The sequence below is a fragment of the Taeniopygia guttata genome, chromosome 14, assembly GCF_048771995.1.
Source record: "Taeniopygia guttata chromosome 14, bTaeGut7.mat, whole genome shotgun sequence".
In the NCBI taxonomy this organism is placed as follows: domain Eukaryota; kingdom Metazoa; phylum Chordata; class Aves; order Passeriformes; family Estrildidae; genus Taeniopygia; species Taeniopygia guttata.
In genome coordinates, this window is record NC_133039.1 from 6,051,853 (window position 1) to 6,070,674 (window position 18,822).

The 18,822-nt window shown below is 52.2% G+C and overlaps 2 protein-coding genes across 4 annotated transcripts; one reads left to right on the forward strand and one right to left on the reverse strand.

Annotated features, from left to right (window-relative positions):
• Positions 1–423: 423 nt before the first annotated feature.
• Positions 424–13,080, reverse strand: TOP3A (DNA topoisomerase III alpha). 3 transcript variants are annotated; one of them, XM_030285109.4, is made up of 20 exons: positions 12,270–13,080; positions 10,901–11,119; positions 9,487–9,546; positions 8,889–8,962; positions 8,189–8,264; positions 7,555–7,663; positions 7,159–7,302; positions 6,490–6,660; positions 6,168–6,268; positions 5,960–6,034; positions 5,764–5,846; positions 5,436–5,643; positions 5,098–5,283; positions 4,799–4,928; positions 4,352–4,465; positions 4,107–4,272; positions 3,546–3,689; positions 3,145–3,267; positions 2,194–2,900; positions 424–1,290 (listed from the first exon to the last, which is right to left on the reverse strand). In XM_030285109.4, the coding sequence occupies exons 1-20, from the start codon at positions 12,942–12,944 to the stop codon at positions 1,112–1,114; spliced, it is 3,744 nt and encodes a 1,247-aa protein (XP_030140969.4). In that variant the 5' UTR covers positions 12,945–13,080; the 3' UTR covers positions 424–1,111. The 3 variants fall into 3 exon arrangements, with proteins under 3 accessions (XP_030140969.4, XP_030140968.4, XP_030140970.4); XM_030285108.4 differs by having other exon boundaries at positions 12,240–13,080; XM_030285110.4 differs by having other exon boundaries at positions 12,190–12,279.
• On the forward strand, positions 13,003–17,630 carry SMCR8 (SMCR8-C9orf72 complex subunit). Its single transcript, XM_030285116.4, has 2 exons — positions 13,003–15,065; positions 17,177–17,630. The coding sequence occupies exons 1-2, from the start codon at positions 13,003–13,005 to the stop codon at positions 17,628–17,630; spliced, it is 2,517 nt and encodes an 838-aa protein (XP_030140976.4).
• Positions 17,631–18,822: the final 1,192 nt, after the last annotated feature.

Here is an 18,822-nt window from a genome sequence, read left to right on the forward strand (position 1 = left end):
GCTCCGTGCCCAGGGCCAGGATCCTGAGCAGCCCTGGAGCTCCTGGCAGCAGAGCACATGGGAATCCTGCAGATCTCCCTCCTTTGATCAACAGAGGAAGCCCCAACAGCAAGGGAAGAGGCAGCCTGGCTCCCCAGGGAGTTCAGTCTGAACTCAGAACTGGGAAAACAGAGCTTCTCTTCAGCTCAGCCAGCTCTGTCTGTCTGTCCCAGGTCAGCAGATGCAGCTGGTGAGATAAAAACCACTTTTCCCATCTCTTTGTAGCTCACTTCTAAATTGCTGTGGGGAGTTTCTGCCAAGAAAGCTCCTCTATTGTTCCAGTGATTGCAAAGAGCAAGATTTGGCTGGATGCTTTTACAGTGAAAACTTCACTATTTTACGTAGGAAGAAAATTAGGCAGAGTTAAGGTGTCACTGCATCAAATTTAAAATTTAAATAATATTTTAATAAGAAACTCATTGGTTTGACAAAAATAACTTTCATCAGCTAGCAGCATCACAAAGGCATGTCTCCAAGTTTGAGGAAGAACCTGCCTTCAAATTCAGGAACCATCTAAAATGAGGGCTTTTCCTGAGCACTGCAGCTGAGCTCCTCCCAGGGCTCAGATCCAGCTCCTCTGTACCTGACCCTCCTTCACTGGCAGGGACAACCCAGGTAAGGGTGACAAAAAAGGGGAATGTTGCTCAGGTAACATCAACTGAGAAGGGAACTTAAATTCCACACTGTGGAAAAGCCAGGGACTGAGCAGAGCTTGGCAGCCCTGGTGTCTGTCCTGGTGGCCCTGATCCAGCTCTTCCCTGCGTGGAAAGGCCAGGAACAGCCACCAGGATGGTGCAGGGGAATGATGCAGTGCAGTTTTCTCCACAGCTTCCAAGTGCTTCCTTGAAATGTTCAGACTTTCCCAATCTGCTCAGCAGAAGAGCAGCTGGAAACAAAAATTGGTAGTGGAACCACTTTTCCAAGCTGGTTGAACCCCTGCTGAAACAAATGGCATCCCTTGGCAGGAGCAGCCTGCAACCAGCCCCTCCAAAAAAAAACACTCAAGGGACTTGTTCCCAAAGTCCAGTCCCTTGTGGCTCCTACAGAGCTGACAAGCCTGGTCCTTCCCAGCTCAGTGGTTCTGAGGGCAGGTTTTCCTTGTGTGCCCAGGCTGGTGGCAAATGCTGCAGGTCCGTGGCTTCTTGGCAGCAGATGTTGAGGAGAGAGTGCCTGGTCTCTTGGCCTTGCTTCCCAACCCTCTGGAGAATCCATTGCTGCCAAAGTGGTTCGAAGAGTCATCTCCAGAAGGGCCTAGAGATAAACAAGCTGAATTTAAGGATCTTTGAAAACATGAATAGGTGAGAAACACAAGGTAAGTTCAAAATAGATCAAAGATTCTCAGATTATTCCTGAACCTGCATTGCTTCAGACTTGTCTGAACAGTGAAATGTTACCCATTTGTCTTGCAGCATTAGAGACATGTGGGAGCAGCACAGGGAAGCTGATCTGCCTGCTTGCATGCTCTGGTCTGCAGCTGAAGCAGAAACAAAGCATGGCAGAGAAGAACTTGGGGTTTAAGTAGTTTGGAAAACTCGATTTTACCCCTTTAGGCCCAAATGTCTGAGGAGGAGGATCTCTCACAGACCACATCTTCCCCTCTGTACCTGGTTATGTCTCTTTTTGTCAGTTCTCTCTCTTTTGCACCCTTGTTTTGTCATTATTTTTCTTTTCAGCATCTTTCCACACAGTTTCATCTCTGATCAAAGCTCCAGAATGACTTGCCCTTTCCCTGTACCCCTAAACTAGGGCAGAGGTAGCAGCACAGTTTCCCGGCCATGCCAGGTGGGTTTGAATATCTCCAGAGAGGGACACTCTTATCACCTCCCTGGGCAGTTGTTCCAGAGCTCTGCCACCTTTAATGTAAATAAGTTCTTCCCGATGTTGAGGTCAAACTTCTTGTGTTTTATTTTTTGGCTAATGCTCCTCATCCTGTCACTGGGCACCACCAAAAAAAGCCTAGCATCATCCTTCCCTGAGATATTCACATGCATTAATGAGATCCCCTGGCAGTCTTCTCTTCTCTAGACTAAATAGGCCCAGCCCCCTCAGTCCTTCATCTTTGTGGCCTCCACAGGACCCTCTCCAGCAGCTCCTTGTTTTGCTGAGCTCAACAACAGCCTGCAGCCCTGGTGTGTGCCCCCAGCCCGGCCGTACCTGGTGCCACGTTCTCATCTGCCCACTGGAAGAAGCCGCACTGCTGCTCCCGGGGCTTGGGGCAGGTGTGGAACTGCCGCCCCTTGTTGGGCCCGTCCTTCTGCACGGTGCGCGTCACCGCGGGCTGCTCACACCGGCACACCGTGCCGCCTCCGGCCTCCGAGCTGCTGCTGCTGCTGCCCAAGGGCTCCCTCCCTCCTCCTGCCCGCTGCAATCCCGCTGGGGCTCTTCCAGCAGCGGGCTGGAGCGGCGTGGAGCTGCCTCTGTCCTGCTCGTCAGCCCAGAGGAAGAAGTTGCAGGTGCTGGAGCTGCACTTGTAGAACTGGCGGCCCTTGTTGGGGCCGTCCTTGCGCACGGTCAGCAGCAGCGCCTCGCTCCCACAGTTGCACACCACAGCGTTCCCGTCGTCTGGAGCAGCTGGAGGAGCAGCCCTGGGGGTCCTGGGGGAGTTGATGGAGAGCAGGTGTCCCCGTGCCACGTTTGAGGCCCCCCTGGCTTGCCTGGTCTCACTGCTGGCTCTGTTCAGGGAGTGGTTGGCCTGCAGGTGATGCCCTGGCTGGGAGGTGGATGATGCAGGTTGGGATGATCTGTGCAAGTACTTGAGGTCTAAAAGCTCTTTCAGCATCTCATCACAGCCTCCAATGCAGCCAACGAACTCCAAGGGCATCACAGGGGGAACGCTGCCTTTCTTGAATTTAAACTTCAGTCTGCAAGGAAAGGAAGAGTCAAAGCCTGCCAGTTTCTCATCAACAGACCTCAATTTATACTTGAACTTTTATTTATTCTTTTGATTCTGCTATATGGAGGACAGTTTCCCCAACCCCTCTTCTTTTCACCCCCAAGCCAAGTGCTGTTCTAGCTTTCCAAGACTGGAATGGAAAATGGTTGCCCAGCCTAGCTCATGGAAGTCTCTGCCCCACTGTCCAACAAGGGATAACTGGCACGACCTACCTGTGAACTGGATGGGGTTTACACACATCACAGATGCTCTCATCCCTAGTCACATCCACCACGAAATCAGGGAACCAGACTGCAGTTTTACAGGCTGGGTAGCCCATGCAGCTGAGGTAGAACCTGCCGAGGGACAAAGGCACCGGATGAGGAAGATGCAAACTCAAGACAGTTGGGGATCCATTCTTGTGTCTTCTCAGCCACCAGAAATTGTCAAAACCGCAACTTTTCAGGGGAAATACCTACTTGAAAAGACATTCAGCTGAGTCCACACAGCTCATGTAGCTGGTGGAGTGAGCAATCTGCAGCCCATGTTTTCCAAGCTTTTACCAAAGGAGGTAAACAAAAGCCTGGAGAACCACAAACCAACACAGGAGGCTACAAGAGAGAAGGCCACCAACCCGCCATTCTTCCTGGTCTTCAGCACCATGTCACTGTTGCACTGGGGACATTTCCGAACAGAAACGGGCGTTGCTGGGTACACCTCATCCTGCTCTGGAATTTCTGCAGCTTCTCCCAGATACTGAGCCAGGGCCTGGTCCAATCTATAAAGAAATGAGCAGAGCATCCTGGGTGTTTCTGCAAAGAGCAATCAGGTGCTGCAGTGACTCAGAGCTCGCTGCCCCCACACAGCCCCTCTGAGCTTCTCCACCAGCACGTTGACTCAGCACCACATTGCTGGAACAGGAAAGGTGTGGGTACAACACCAGAGGTCAGTGCATGTTGCCATCCCCAAATTTAATCTTCACTGCTCATCCTGGTTTAAACCCTTAGCTGGGAGGAACTCCTGACAGTCTGCCAGGCTTTGAGTCATCCCTTCCTATGCAAATACCAACACACAGAGAGCAGAGCTCCAGGGAAGTAGTGTGATAGGATCCCCCACTCCAGGCTGAGCCCCAGAAGAGCAGCCAGCACCTCGCAGCAAAACAAAGCAAAAGGAAGAGGGAAAAGACAGTACTCACTTGTTGGCTCTGGCCACAGCTTCAATGAAGACTTGCTTGTACTTCTGGACCTGCTGCTGCAACACTACAGATTTGTCTTTCTTCCCCTCACAGATCAGTTTCAGATCAGCCTCCAGCTCAGCTCGAAGGTCAGGCTTGGACATCTCGTAGCCCATGGAATCATAGCCTGGGGAATATGTGGAATGGTAAGCGAAAGGAAGGAGCAAGTAAGGACTCTGCCATCTTTGTGAGGGCTCTCCCCTCACCTTCCACCAGCCCCATGCCCAGCTGGCCGGGCAGGAAGCGCTGATCCGCCGTAAGCCCCACGTACATCCGCGTCTTGATCGTCTCGATGTGCTCGGCGTGGGTGGCATCAGTCCCTGGAAGCAGAGAGATGTCAAATCAGGGGCCAAGAAGTGATTTCCCCTATGCCCAGGGACAAGGACACAACTTATGGTGAGGAGCAGCACTGCCCTCGTGCCCTGCTGGCACTGAGGCCAGCAAGGTGCTGGTGGCACACCCTGAATCCAAAATTTCCCATTTCCCTGGGTACTGGAAGAACTCTGCAGGCTCTTGAGGATGTTTGGACTTTGCACTTTATACCCCTTTTTTCTGCACATTTAAGTAATTTCTTATCTGCAGCAACATTTGGAGAATTCCCTGGGGAGAATTCCCTCTGCCAAGAGCAAGAGGCCATGCTGCCCAATACTGACCAATGCCATGTTTTTCCATGAGAGCAATGAGATCTGCTTCTGTGAGGAGCAAGGGAGGACTGGTTTCCCCATCCACCATCTCCACTGTGCTGGGCTGAAAGCGAGACCCTTTGTGATAGAGCGGGATAACCTGAAGGGAAGGAGAATCTCTTTGCAACTGCTTCCTGGTCTGTTCACTCAGGACAAGGGCTCTGAGTCAAACAGCCAGAAATGGTCAAAAGCTGTTGTGCAGAGAGGTCTGAAGTTGGCAGTGAAGTGCTACTTTAGCCTCTCCCACTTATGTTACTCAAGGGGATTACCTTATCACTCCACTTGTCATAAGGATACACTTCCAGGTAATTTCTGGCCAGGATCATGAGTCCTTGAGCAATGAATTGCTCGTTGGCAATGTCAATCTCCACAGTTGTCTCCTGTCCTTTGGCATCTTGAGAGCAGCAAGCCAAGAAGTGGCGCACGATGAATTCGTAGAGTCTCTGCTCATTGCCCTGAGATCACACAGTGAGAAGGGTGAGTGTCCTCCCAGGTTACCAAGGTATAAAAACATCCGTGGGATCTTGGGTGAGGATTCTGTGCTAATGACCACGTTAATATTTTATCAAGCAACACAACCCATCCAGCTCCCTCTGGTTATACCTACCTGCAGGTTGCTGGTGTATTTTGTGGGGTGAATGGGAGGGTGAGCCTGATCGGATTTGGTTCCACTCCGAGGAGTTGGCCCACCCTGATCCAAAATCCTCTGTGCAAACCCTCCCCAGTTTGGGTCCTGTGTTTGCTGTTCTACCAAGGCAGAGAGGTTCAGCTCCTTGGGGAAAATGTTGGTCTCAGTTCGAGGGTAACTAATGAACCTTAGGAAAAAAGACAGGAGAGCACTTTTGAGAGTTGCTCCAAGATGCTTCCCATTTTAAACAAAAGGCCATTTAGTTTTAAAAGAATTAAGTTTACCAAGCCAAGTCTTGCTTTCTTACCCTTTAGTATAGAGTTTTTCTGCTATTGTCATTGTTTCCTTTGCATTTATTTTCAGTTTGCGGGAAGCCAATTTTTCCAGTTCCTGCGTTGGGAAGAGCCAGAAAACCCAAAAGTATTAGTGGATAATTCAAAGCAGTAGTAAAACATCTGTTCCAAGCTCTTTTCAGAAAAACCCTTCCCAGAGTTCAAACATACCACAGTGTCCAGGGGCAGGGGCCTCCATTTGCTCTTTGGCTTGCTCACAACATCAACAACAGTTGCTACTGGATCCTAAACAGAGTAAGCAAAACCCACATATCCTTTAGGAGTTTACACAAACTGTTCTTTAAAAGCCTTGAACAAGACAGATACAGGGAATGTTTGGCTGAATCTGGATTATGCAACTCTTTACAAGCTTTCCTACCTCCATACACATCTGGTAAAGGACCAGGCACGCTGTGTGATTGAAGAGCCGGTTCCTCTTCCAGTTGAAGACCACGCTGCCGTCCTCATGGTCGTGGGTCACTGTATGGACAACAGAGCTGGCTGATGGAGGAGCCACACAATGGAAATACTACAAAGGAACTTGGAAACCTTCCAGCTCTGCTCACTGCTCATGGCAGAGGAAGAGAAAATCATCTCTGGATGATTTTTGTCTTTTTGTGTCAGTTGCCCCAATGTTTTTCCTTTTTATCCACATCAAACCCTGGAAGATGGAGCCCAGGACCGTGTTTCCCCAAACATACCTTTAATTTTGTAGAAGGCTTCAGGAACAAAGGCCTGGATGGCTTTAAAGCGTTCAACTACAAATCCCAGTGTTGGGAACTGGCAGCTGCCATAGCTGATCAGCTGATCCGCTAAAATATCAGGGAAGATCTTCCGCAGCCTCAGAGTCTGGAATCTGGTGAAGGCAGCACCTGAGGAAACAAAATGGGCACCACAACTGAATACAACAATGTTGAATGATTATCACAGTACTTCAGATCTTTTTAATATTCTGAGCATTAATTTTACTTTGTTTAATACTCAGTTGAAGAGCTTGTCAGTGCTACATGAGCTACAAATTTAATATTTGCTTCAAGGAGAAATTTCCTCTTTTCAGGAGCAATTTCTTCACAGAATAGGCTTTTAAACATTGGAATGGACTGCCCAGGGAGGTGGTGGAGACACCATCCCTGGAGATGTTCAAGATAGAACTGGATGTGGCATTCAGTGCTCTGGTCTGGTTTACAAGGAGGGGATCGGTCACTGGTTTGACTCATTCTTGGGAGTTGATGATTCTCCGATTCAAAGAGCACACTTCCAGTAAAACATGTGATGTCTTTTAGTCATATCTGATCTACAAATCAGGTTTATGAGACTACAGAGGGCATTTCTGCCTCGTGTTGAGGTTCCAGTAAGAGATGTTTACGTGCCTATCCTGAGGTCCAGCTCCTGCCTGACGTCGACGGCGTCGCTGGTTTTTTGGTCGGGCTGGGTGAGGTGCTCGCAGGCCGCTCTGACAGCGTGAGGTGTGATCTCAGAGAAGCGGGCCCGGAAAACCTGCAGGTTTGGCTTCACTGCCAGACACACACAGAAGAGAAATCAGAGGGACTCAAACACCAACAGAAAGGAGAAACTAATAAACAGCTACTGAGAGAATGTGCTGTCAGCTTTCCAACAGCTGGATGCATTTCTGGCCTATCACAGCCACGTGTTTGTTAGAATTAGCCAGCATTTAACCTAGACACACTAAAATTGAGAATTTGCCTCTGCTAAAGGAGTTGTTAAAGCATTAATGGAACTCAGACTGATGGAGATGCTCTACACACCAGCTCTGCACACGTGGATGATCTCAAAACCAATGTTCTCTCCTTCTCGATCGCAGTCAGTCCAGATCACCAGGGCTTGGCACTGCTGGATTTCTCGTTCAAGGGTTCTCTGAGAGGAGAAAAACAACACAGGGAGAACATTCCAGGCCACTTGCTCTGTCATTTCATTTTAGAATGACTCACTGAACACGAAATGCAATGTGTATCCATGGAGATGGGTTGTTGCAATAACATTTTGTAATTGTGTGTCTTGAGAGATCAGGCAGCTTTTAAAATAATTGAGTCATTTATTTACATCCAATTCTGTTAAAAAGTTTGGCTTTGAGCAGGTTGTACCACAATCTGTTTTCTAAAAATGTCTTTTTCTGTGGAACTGAGACACTATTATCAATTCCACCTTGTTAGAAAAAAACAATTCTATTTTTAGCTCTTCCTTCACTGCACTACTTGTACATGAACAGGAGTTTCAGTGCCACAAATGAACAGCATATATAGTCCTAGGAAATGTAGGAGGAACCTGCTAAACTACAGAAATGTGGATGTTAAGGACAAAGGTAAGGTCATCCTTCTGTCTGGGACAATATTTGTTGAACCAAAACCTGAGTTCAGTTTCAAAGTCTTAACCATGATGTACCTTGATATCCAGGTAATTTTCAGGACAATACTTCTCAATTTCAGCATCAAAAAGAGCTAAAGGGTTGCAGCTATGCCTGGAAAACAGAGGAGAAATGTGTGTGTGCATCACATAAACTCAACCACCATTTGTGAGACACTACCTGGTGCTCTCTAAGTACTGAAATTAATGTATTTTATTACAGGCCTTGTTTCAGACAACAGAGTGTTCACATGAAATGCTGAGTAACATTTAAAACAACAGAATGAAAAACCAGCCAGAGAAAACAGCAAATCTGGAAGGCAACAAGCAGGTTCTCCTGTCTGAAGGCCAGAGTACAAAAGGAGGTAAGGCAGAGAAAGCACCTTGCTTCCCAGAGCAGCTCCTAGCTGAACAAAGAACACAAAACCATCCCACTTTGGAATCAGTTTAATTCCCTGTGTCTGCCTTGATGTACTTTAACCAGTATTATGTCTTCAGGGGGTTTTAGCAGGACAGGAATTTGAAACAATATTTTGGCTATTTTCTATAAAATTTGGAAGTCATCACCTTGCTCTGAGTCAGAGTCCCTCCCTGCCCCTTTGCTTTTGAGCATCCCAAGGATGTGTCAGGGAGATGCTTTCAGTGTCAAAGATGAGAACAGGAGGTGACAGGCCCCTCCTGTGAGGGCCAGGAGGTGACAGAGCCCTTCTCCTTCCTGCCAGGGGCACGAGGTACCAACCATTTGCGAAATGGCATGACAAAATCATGAGCCAGTAAATGTCCTGACACGGATGTCATCACCATGGTAACGTTCTGCAAGAGACACAGCAAGGAAATGAGGGCACATCACTCACCAAAAACTACCCACAGCCCCAAAATCTCCCTTTAGTTCTCAATTTAAATGATTAGTGACACCTTTCTGCTGTTAACCCCAGAATGGTTTGGGTTGGGAGGGACCTTAAAGCCCATCCAGGGATAACTCCCACTGTCCCAGGTTGCTCCAAAACCCATCCAACCTGGCCTGGAACACTTCCAGGGATGGAGAAACCAAAACTAATACATCCTAACAAGCTCTATCCATGGCCTTATCCTCAACTTTTGTAGGAAGCTCCTCATTCTAAACAGCAACGTTATTTTTGACTGGCATAAAACCAGGAAGTTAAAAGATTCAGAGCAACAAACAGGTGGTTGAGCCAAGAAAACATCTGACTTTTTCTCATCTTTGGGCAGAACATCCCTATGGCTGGAGCCATGTTTTGTAACTCCTGACAAATGGCTTTTATTAATTAGTATATTTACTTCATTAATCCAGCAGCAGAGGGAGAGAAAAGTCTTACCTGGCCAAACATGTGGTAGTCGTATTCATAGATTTTGTTGAACTTGGAAAACCCTTCTCTCTGGAAAGAAAAGGAGAATTCCTGAGTTTCTGGCTTTTAACTGGACACAAATTTTAAAATTTTTTTTAAATAATTTTTTTTTAACAGTAAACAAATCCATCCTGCCCCGCTTTGTCCACACTGGGATGGAGCACAAGAGGCACATGGCAAAGGAAAACCAGCTACTGGAGCTAATGGGAATTGCAGCAAGGGGATGGAAATCTCCTGTATCATTTATGGACACACTGAAATGGTGATTTCCAAGGTAAGAGGATTTTAAACCATTCCTGAAGGTGGTTCCAGGGTTACCTCCCCATGAATAATGAGGAACTGATTTATTTAATGGGGACAGTATTTAGAAACTCCTGACAAACTCCTATCTTTTTCCAAGTGACAAGTAGTGTCCCCAAGGCTACCTCCCACCTAACTGAAACTCACAGAAGTTTCTAGATTGTGTATTTACTGCTTTTTTTTACAGAAGCAGGATGATGTTTGATTGGGACTGTCAGCAACCAGGTTCTCCATAACACCTTTTATTCAGATAAAGGTGGTTGGAGCCACGTGGGGGTCAGCCTCTTTTCCCAGGTGACATGATGAGAGGGAACAGCCTCAGGCTGTCCCAGGGAAGGTTTAGGCTGGACATCAGGAAGAATTTCTTCATGGAAAGGGTTATCAAGCATTGCAAGTGCCCAGGGAAGTGGTGGAGTCACCACCCCTGGAGGTGTTGAAGGAACCAACTGGATGTGGCACTCAGGGCTCTGGTCTGGGTGCCAAGGTGGGGATCACGGGTTGGACTCGATAATCTCAGAGGTCTTTTCCAACCTCAGTGACTCTCTGATTCTGGTCTAGTAGCACCTTAGTTTGGAAATTCCTTAGTTTTGAAACAGGAAGTGCTTATGCAAACTGTTACCAGAGCAGCAGAGAGTAGAAATCTTTGTATTTTTCTTCTCCAAACCACAGCCTGTTTTTGCTTTATTTGGTGACCTCCAGTAAACCCCTGACACTTCCTGATGCTGCAGAAGTGGTGCTTTTAGGCAGGGAAATGGATGGTGGCAGTTTCTGAAGCCACTGCTAATCCAGGAAGGACTGGGAGAACGCTCACCATGGGAAGGCAGCCTGGGCAGAGGGAGCCGAGTTCCCACTGGACTTAATCCACAAGGACCTGAGACTCCCAAATACATTTGAGCAAGTGATGTTTGTGCACAGAACATTTTTGTACCCTCGTGTATTCAGAGACAAAACCAGCACCAAGTGTGCTGATGTGAAGCATCCACGCCAAGCTCTGCCGAGCGTGCTGGGGCTGTCACACAGCACACAGACCCGCCCCACCCCTGTCTCCGCGCAGCAGGGAGCAGCACGACTGGGCTGTTCCTACCCGCCGCATCCTGCTGTTGGAGAGCAGCTCGGCGATGCCCCGGGCAGCATCGTTCTTCTCGGCCACGCACAGGACCTTGCGGATCCTCTGCAGCGCCAGGTCCTCCGCGGCCCGCGAGAAGCAGCGCCAGGGCTGGGGCAGCATCCTGGCCCCGCTGAGCAGCCGCGCGTTCAGGTTCATCACAGGAGCTGCGGCCAGGCCATGCTGCTGCTCCGCCTCCTGCGATGGAGAGATCGCCGGTGTCACCGGGAGGCTCAGGGCAGCCCCTCGGGGATGGAGAAGGTGTCACCGTGCTCCGGGCATAGCTGTCGGGGGGATCCTGCAGCCTGGCCCTCGGCCCCTTCCTGCCCTGCTGGGGCTGGGGCTGCCCTCTCCCCCACGGCCGGGGCAGCGCAGCCCCCTCGCCACCCCAGATATCCCCCTTGGGCTGTCCCTTACCCAGGGCAGCCCCTTCCCCACCCCAGATATCCTCCTTGTGCTGTCCCTTATCCAGCGCAGCCCCTTCCCCACCTCAGATCCCCCCTCGGGCTGTCCCTTATCCAGTGCAGCCCCTTCCCCACCCCAGATATCCCCCTTGGGCTGTCCCTTATCCAGCGCAGCCCCTTCCCCACCCCAGATCCCCCCTCGGGCTGTCCCTTATCCAGTGCAGCCCCTTCCCCACCCCAGATCACCCTCAGGCCGTCCCTTATGCAATGCAGCCCCTTCCCCACCCCAGACCCCCCTCAGGCTGTCCCTTACCCAGGGCAGCCCCTTCCCCACCCCAGATATCCCCCTTGGGCTGTCCCTTATCCAGGGCAGCCCCTTCCCCACCCCAGATATCCCCCTTGTGCTGTCCCTTACCCAGGGCAGCCCCTTCCCCACCCCAGATATCCCCCTTGGGCTGTCCCTTATCCAGTGCAGCCCCTTCCCCACCCCAGATCCCCCTCAGGCCGTCCCTTATGCAATGCAGCCCCTTCCCCACCCCAGGTCTCCCCTCGGGCTGTCCCTTACCCAGTGCAGCCCCTTCCCCACCCCAGATATCCCCCTTGGGCTGTCCCTTATCGAGTGCAGCCCCTTCCCCACCCCAGATATCCTCCTTGTGCTGTCCCTTACCCAGGGCAGCCCCTTCCCCACCCCAGATATCCCCCTTGGGCTGTCCCTTATCCAGTGCAGCCCCTTCCCCACCCCAGATCCCCCTCAGGCCGTCCCTTATGCAATGCAGCCCCTTCCCCACCCCAGGTCTCCCCTCGGGCTGTCCCTTACCCAGTGCAGCCCCTTCCCCACCCCAGACCCCTCAGGCTGTCCCTTACCCAGGGCTTTCCCTTTCCTTTCGCCCTTTTCTGCCCCGTTCCGCCCTCACCTCCCGCGCTCCGCCGCCGCGCCCCCTCACCGTCACGTCCTGCCGTAAAGCGCAGCCGCGGTGCGGCACGGAACTACAACTCCCGAGATGCTCCGCGGCGCCACTAAGTGTCCCTTCCCACCGCCGCTCTGCTTTGGTTTTCCCCCCTTTCACGCCGCCGCTGGGCCCGTCCCAGGATCCGTAACGACAAAGGGTGACGACGGTAAATATAAACAACGCCAGCTGAGGAGGAGGAGGAGGAGGTGGCGGTGGCGTCGCTTCCTGCCCGCGGGGTCGGAGGCCGCGCGTCATGTGACTCCAAGATGGCTGCGGGGCCGTGAGGAGGCGGCGGCTCCGGCCATGGCGGCGGCGTGAGGGGAGCGCGGGGCTGCGGCGGGGCCGGGGCTGAGCCGGCGCCTCCCGCGGGGCCCGGCCGTGCCGGCGGGACCGGGGGGACCGGGGCCGCGTCGCTGCTCCATGTCGGTCCCGTCCTGCGGGAAATATGATCAGCGCCCCTGACGTGGTGGCCTTCACCAGGGAGGAGGAGCTGGAGGATGATCTGTACCGCGAGCCGCCCCTGCCCGAGGAGTACTCGGTGCCGCTGTTCCCCTTCTCCGGCCAGGGCGCCAACCCCTGGGCCAAGGTCGCCGGCTCCAAGTTCACCCGGGACTTCATCCTCATCTCCGAGTTCTCGGAGCAAGTGGGGCCCCAGCCCCTCCTGACCATCCCCGATGACGCCAAAGTGTCGGGCACCTTCGATCTCAATTATTTTTCCCTGCGGATCATGTCTGTGGATTACCAGGCATCCTTCGTGGGGCACCCTCCCGGCTCTGCCTACCCGAAGCTGAACTTCGTGGAGGATTCCAAGGTGGTGCTGGGGGACTCCAAGGAAGGCGCCTTTGCCTACGTGCACCACTTGACCCTGTATGACCTGGAAGCCAGGGGCTTTGTGAGGCCCTTCTGCATGGCCTATATTTCTGCTGATGAGCACAAAATCATGCAGCAGTTTCAGGAACTCTCCACCGAGTTCTCCAAAGCCTCCGAATGCCTGAAGACGGGGAACCGGAAAGCTTTTGCCAACGAACTGGAAAAGAAACTAAAAGATCTTGACTACACCAGGACCGTCCTGCACAATGAGACTGAGCAACAAAAGAAAGCCAACGACAAGGGGTATTACACGACCCAGGCCATTGAGAAGGCCAACGAGCTGGCCAGTGTGGAAAAATCAATCATTGAGCACCAAGACCTGCTGAGGCAAATCCGGTCGTATCCCTACAGGAAGCTGAAGGACTCTGAATTCCACCCCTACGAGCCAGACTGTGCCCTGGACCGGGCTGACGTGGGCAGCGATCAGGACCCGACTGCCTCCGACCCCGCTGAGCCCGGAGAAACTCACCTTTACACCCACGTACCATCCTACACCCCCAAACTCATCAAAGCCAAGTCTGCCAAGTGCTTTGACAAGAAGCTGAAGACACTGGAGGAACTCTGTGATGTTTATTTTTTCACCCAGACCCTTGACCAGTTGCATCATATTGAGAGGACTTTTCGCGGGGATGTTTGTTACCTCCTGACAGAGCAGATCAGCCGGGCTCTCCTAAAGCAACAGAGTGTCACCAACTTCCTCTTTGAGGATGAGTCTTTTCTGGATGAAAAACCTCCTGAAAAACAGTACAGAGGCTGCCAGGGGCTCGGCCAAGATGCCATAGATGAAAAGTGTTCAGAAGAGTCGCTTGCTCCCAAAGTGGTCATCAGCCTGGGCTCCTACAAGTCCAGTGTGGAGTGTGTGCCCATCAAGATGGAGCAGGAAACGGAGGACTCTGAAGAGCCCAAAATGTCTGAGTCTGTGATGTCTGAGCACCAGGAGAACCTGGACTATCTGGATGCGGATATCAAAGGCAGCATCAGCAGCGGGGAGAGCATCGAGGTGCTGGGGACGGAGAAGTCGGGATCTGGGCTGACAAAATCGGAGAGCCAGGCCAGCCTGCCCGTCATTCCCAGCCCCCAGGCGGGCCGCAGCAAGGTGGGCAGCCGGCGCACGGTCAGCGAGGACAGCATCGAGGTGCTCAGCACGTGTCCCTCCGAGTCCCTCATCCCGGAGGACTTCAAAGCGAGCTACCCAAGTGCCATTAACGAGGAGCCCTACGCCGATGATGACGAGGGAGGCCTTCGCTTCACCCCCAGAGCGAACCCGGGCGTGGATGACGGGCAGGACGACATCTCAAAGGAAGAAAGCTTAGTGCAGGTGGATGCTGCCTGTTGCATCGGGAAGGAGAGTCCCAACTTCCTGGAGGCCCTGCCGGAGCTGGGGCAGAAGCGGTGCGAGGAGGACGGCGTGGTGCGGATCCCCCCGCAGCCGTACCGGCCGGCCGAGCAGGGGCTGCGCGGGGGCTTCCCCTCCCACCAGGGCCTCCCGGGGGGGCTCCTGCCCTGCGAGCTCGACTCGCGCTACCTGACGGGCAGCAGGGAGCTGAGTAAGAGCAGCCTGGACGAGTGCTCGGACTCCACCAGCCACATCAGCAGCGCCGCCTCCACGTGCTCCGACAGGACCCCGTCCCCAGCCCACCCGGCCTGCGCGGCCGGAGAGAGGCACAGGAAGAGAGCCGGGCAGAACGCGCTGCGCTTCATCCGCCAGTACCCCTTTGCCCACCCCGCCATCTACTCCCTGCTCAGCGGGAGGACCCTGGTCGTGCTGGGGGAGGACGAGGCCATGGTCAAGAGGCTGGTGACGGCGCTCTCCATCTTCGTGCCCAACTGCGGCGCGTACGCCAAGCCCGTGAAGCACTGGGTCACCTCCGCTCTGCACTTGGTGGATTTCCAGAAGTGGAAGTTGATTGGACTCCAGAGGTAAATGCAAGGATCTGATTGCTTTAATAGGGTTGAGGTAACTTAAGAACTTAATCTCAGAGGGCAATGGATGTACAGGGGTGGTCTCTTATTTACTGGCATAGCTGCCACGAATTTCTGCTGGTGGGATTTATTTTGGAAAAGGAGTAGACTTATCCCTGTGCATAAGGGATCTTAATTACCGGCATAGCTGCCACGAATTTCTGCTGGTGGGATTTATTTTGGAAAAGGAGTAGACTTATCCCTGTGTCCAGCCTTGCTTGGGAGTCAGTGTTTAAAACAGCACTTGCTGCCTGCCTCAGGTGAGTTACTTGGCCAGGAGGTTTTTGCCTGGCAAAGCAGAGAACAAACACCTGAGTCCTGCTGGGTTCCTGGCTGATCTGTTACAAGTGTTCCTGAGTCCCTTGTGTGCTCTGCTTTGCCATCTCCTGCTGGAGCTCTTCTCACATTTCTAGCTGGAATATTAGGGTAAATGAAGCTGTGCTGGAGGGGAGGGTTTTTTCTTCTGCAGCCTATTGAAGAGGTGATGAGATCTGTAGGTCAGAATTGGAGAGCAGCGCCTCAGTCTGTGCTGATGAGGAAGAAAGGTGCCTGGAGCTGTGCAGGGGCAGTGTTGGGATTGTAGGAAACCTCTGCTTAGGGTGAGAACTGTCCCAAAAACAAGTGCCCCTTCCCAACACTCAGTCCTGAACTATGGCTTCACAGCTCCTATTAGCAAAGAATGTTTGCTCAGCTCAAGGGCCCTGCCCTTGTTGATGTTATGAAAAGGACTTTTTTGTGTGTTCCAGGATGTGTTCTGTGCTTTGGGTGCAGGTATGGCAGGGAAGGGCCATTGCTGTCACCAGGGTGGAAAACATTGAGTCAGAGTGGCAGACAGTGCTCAGAGCCAGGCTGGAACAGCTCCTGCAGGAGTGTTTGTAAACAGCAGGAAAATTAAAACACAGAAACCTGCTTTCTGAGTCGCAGAGTATTGTATTGCTGGGGGATGTGGATGCTGAAATTATCCAGAGCTGTGAGTTTGCTCTCATTTCTATGCTTGTGAGGCAGGATGACAGCTCTGCCAACAGCTGCTCACAAGCTCTCTGTCTGTCAGTGAGGTTTTTAAAAACCCCAAGTGTTTACTCGTTGCTCAATGTTTGTGGTTAGATGCCATTTTTATAAACAGAAATCTTTATTTAAGAGCTGCCTGTAACATGTGTCAGTCATTTCAGCTCTCCTCTGTGGAATGTTAATTAAGTATTTAGTTTAATGTGGGTGCTCTCCACAAACCATTTGTAGGAGGGCTCTGGGAAAGAATTTAGAGGCTGAACTATTTATTCCAGCAAGGATCCTCTGTCTCCTATGGCCAGGTGCTGCCTGGGCACTGGGGCAGCCCCTATACCAGTTGAGGCTCCCAGTTTGGGGCTGCGAGCTGTATCTCAGCCCAGCAACTGTCACCACAAAGAATGGAGGAGCTGAAGGGTTTGCGTTGGCTTGTAACTTGCATTTCAATAACGTCAGGTTAAGCTTGGTGGGTAATTGTATCCTTGTGAGCATGCTGTGGGTTTGCACTTGAGTGACAAGGAGCCAGACTCAGCCACGGAATGAATGTTGTGGGTTAAGGAAGGTTCTCTCTTTTAGGAAATGCAGAAGGTTCTGCTCCATTCAGGGCTTCGACCACCTCAGAGCAGCTCCCTCCAAAGTGATTTGGGGGGGAACGTGGAGATCTTGGAAAGGGGGGAACGTGGAGATCTTGGAAAGTAGGGACTGCTTTGGGTTTCTGGGTCACATTGGGAAGCTTCCAGCTGCTGTAAGATGTGTCTACTGACCAGAGGTGTCCTATGAGTCCCTCTGCATGTCACTGAGGGAGGAAGCTGACCAGAAGTGTGGTGGTTTATGCTGTAGCATGCACAGTACAGATCAGGGCATGCGGGAATCCAGGGAATCAAGGTTTCTTTACGATCTGGCAAGCTGGAGAGCCAATTTGTCCCCCCCTAGGCTTTATTCACCCACAGAGATCTTGCACCAGCTCATCAACTAGGGGGAAACTCCACAGGATGCAGGGCACGGACACACCCTGCTGGTTAAATCCCGGCTGCCCTGCAGCCCTGACCTGTGTGTTGCTGTTGCAGGGCAGTGTCCCCTGCCGGGGTGAACGTGCTGCACGCCCTGAGCCGGTACAGCCGCTACCTGAGCATCCTGGACGCCGACAGCAAGACCCTGCGCTGCCCCCTCTACAAGGGCACCGTGGTGGCCCGGCTGGCCGACCACCGCACGCAGATCAAGCGTGGCAGCACCTACTACATGCACGTCCAAAGCATCCTCACCCAGCTGTGCTCTAAAGCCTTCCTCTACACCTTCTGCCATCATTTGCACCTTCCCATCAGCGAAAGGGAACCGGAGGAATCCGTTGTGAATCGCAGGATGAACTTCCTAAAGCATCAACTGGGCCTTGCAAATGAAGATATCAAAATCGTGCAGTACTTGGCCGAGCTGCTGAAGCTGCACTACATTCAGGAACCGGGGCAAGGGGGGAGCCCCCTGCTCAGATTTGACTATGTTCCCAGCTTTTTGTACAAAATCTAGCCTTGCACAGGCCGTGTGCCCACGTGCTCGGAGTCTGACAGAGCTCATCCGTGCTTGACATTGCCGCTGTCTGCAGTAGCTCTCACACATCGGGAAGGGGCCGAGGCGTTGGTGTCTCTGCCCCGCAGAAATCCAGGTCTGCAGGAGTGGATTTCTGGCTGTTCCCTGTAGCCAAAAGCGTAGATGTTCCATCACATAACCATCGGGCACTCTGTAAATGTCAGAAGGGGCACTGTTAAAGTGGATCACGGCAGCATCCGGGGGGTTTATGGCATGAGGGGGGGTGGGTGATCTCGGGGATCAATACTGACTAGTGTGCAGCCCCCCATCTAGCACAGTGTCCTGCACGCTTCTGCCAGAACCCTGAGCACTGTCAGTCCCTTCCAAGGAGCCAGGGCTGTGATCAGAGGTGTGAAGGCCATGTGAAGTTTTGTGTCCACTGATGTGACTGCCATGGGGTGTAGCTCAGAGCGCCCTGGCACAGCTACAATGGATGGTGTCCCTTCCTGCACTGAGTTTCTGGGCACTTCCCAGGATAGGTCGTCCCTGAGTGAGTGGGAGCACAGTGGAGGCACACATGCTTCTCTCCAGAAAGGGTTTCCCAGTATCTCCCAGGTTTGTTAAAATCAGGAAGGTGGAAGCACTCCCTAAGGCTGGTGAGCCCCGAGGTGCCAGCCACTGCGAATGTAGAGCACTGTGCCTTGTTCATTTGTCACATCCATTTGCTGGGCAGCCCCGAGCAGGCTGCAGGGAGACTGGGAATCCTCAGGCTGCAGGGAGACTGGGAATCCTCAACTGTGAGGTCGGGGCTGGCTTTTTAAAGGCAGAAGGGAACTGAAGGAGGGTGAGGGCCCTCTTTTTAGGTGCTTTTTGTGATGGGGAATCAATGTGATTCAGCTGGAGCCACGCTGTGAGACAGCAGGTGTTAGCACAGGCTGCCTGGCTGGTGAGGTACAAGTGCTCAGGAGAGATCGGGGATGAAGGTACTGGATTCTATGTTTTATCCATATTACTTTCTTTTATTTTATTTTGTTGGGGAGTTGGCATTTGTGCTTTGTGGTAAAACAGGGCCAGCATTGCTGCCTGCTGCTCCTGGCTGAGCCGTCGTTGTGTCCTGACTACCTCTCCCAGGGCTCCTGGGTGGCTCTGGATGGGGCAGAACTGCTGCTCTCTGAGCCTGGGTACTGAGAAC

Bases quoted from the DNA above. Each gene is read 5' to 3' on its own strand.
- TOP3A (XM_030285108.4), bottom strand. From the start codon at position 12,944: ATGGTCAGGAGGGGCTGGGGCCCCACTTGCTCCGAGAACTCGGAGATG. The intron at 6,269-6,489 runs GTATGTTTGGGG...TTGTCCATACAG, and splicing joins AGCCTTCTACAAAATTAAAG to TGACCCACGACCATGAGGAC. The intron at 5,284-5,435 runs GTAGGTATAACC...GTGTGATCTCAG, and splicing joins AATACACCAGCAACCTGCAG to GGCAATGAGCAGAGACTCTA.
- SMCR8 (XM_030285116.4), top strand. From the start codon at position 13,003: ATGTCTGTGGATTACCAGGCATCCTTCGTGGGGCACCCTCCCGGCTCT. The intron at 15,066-17,176 runs GTAAATGCAAGG...TTGCTGTTGCAG, and splicing joins AAGTTGATTGGACTCCAGAG to GGCAGTGTCCCCTGCCGGGG.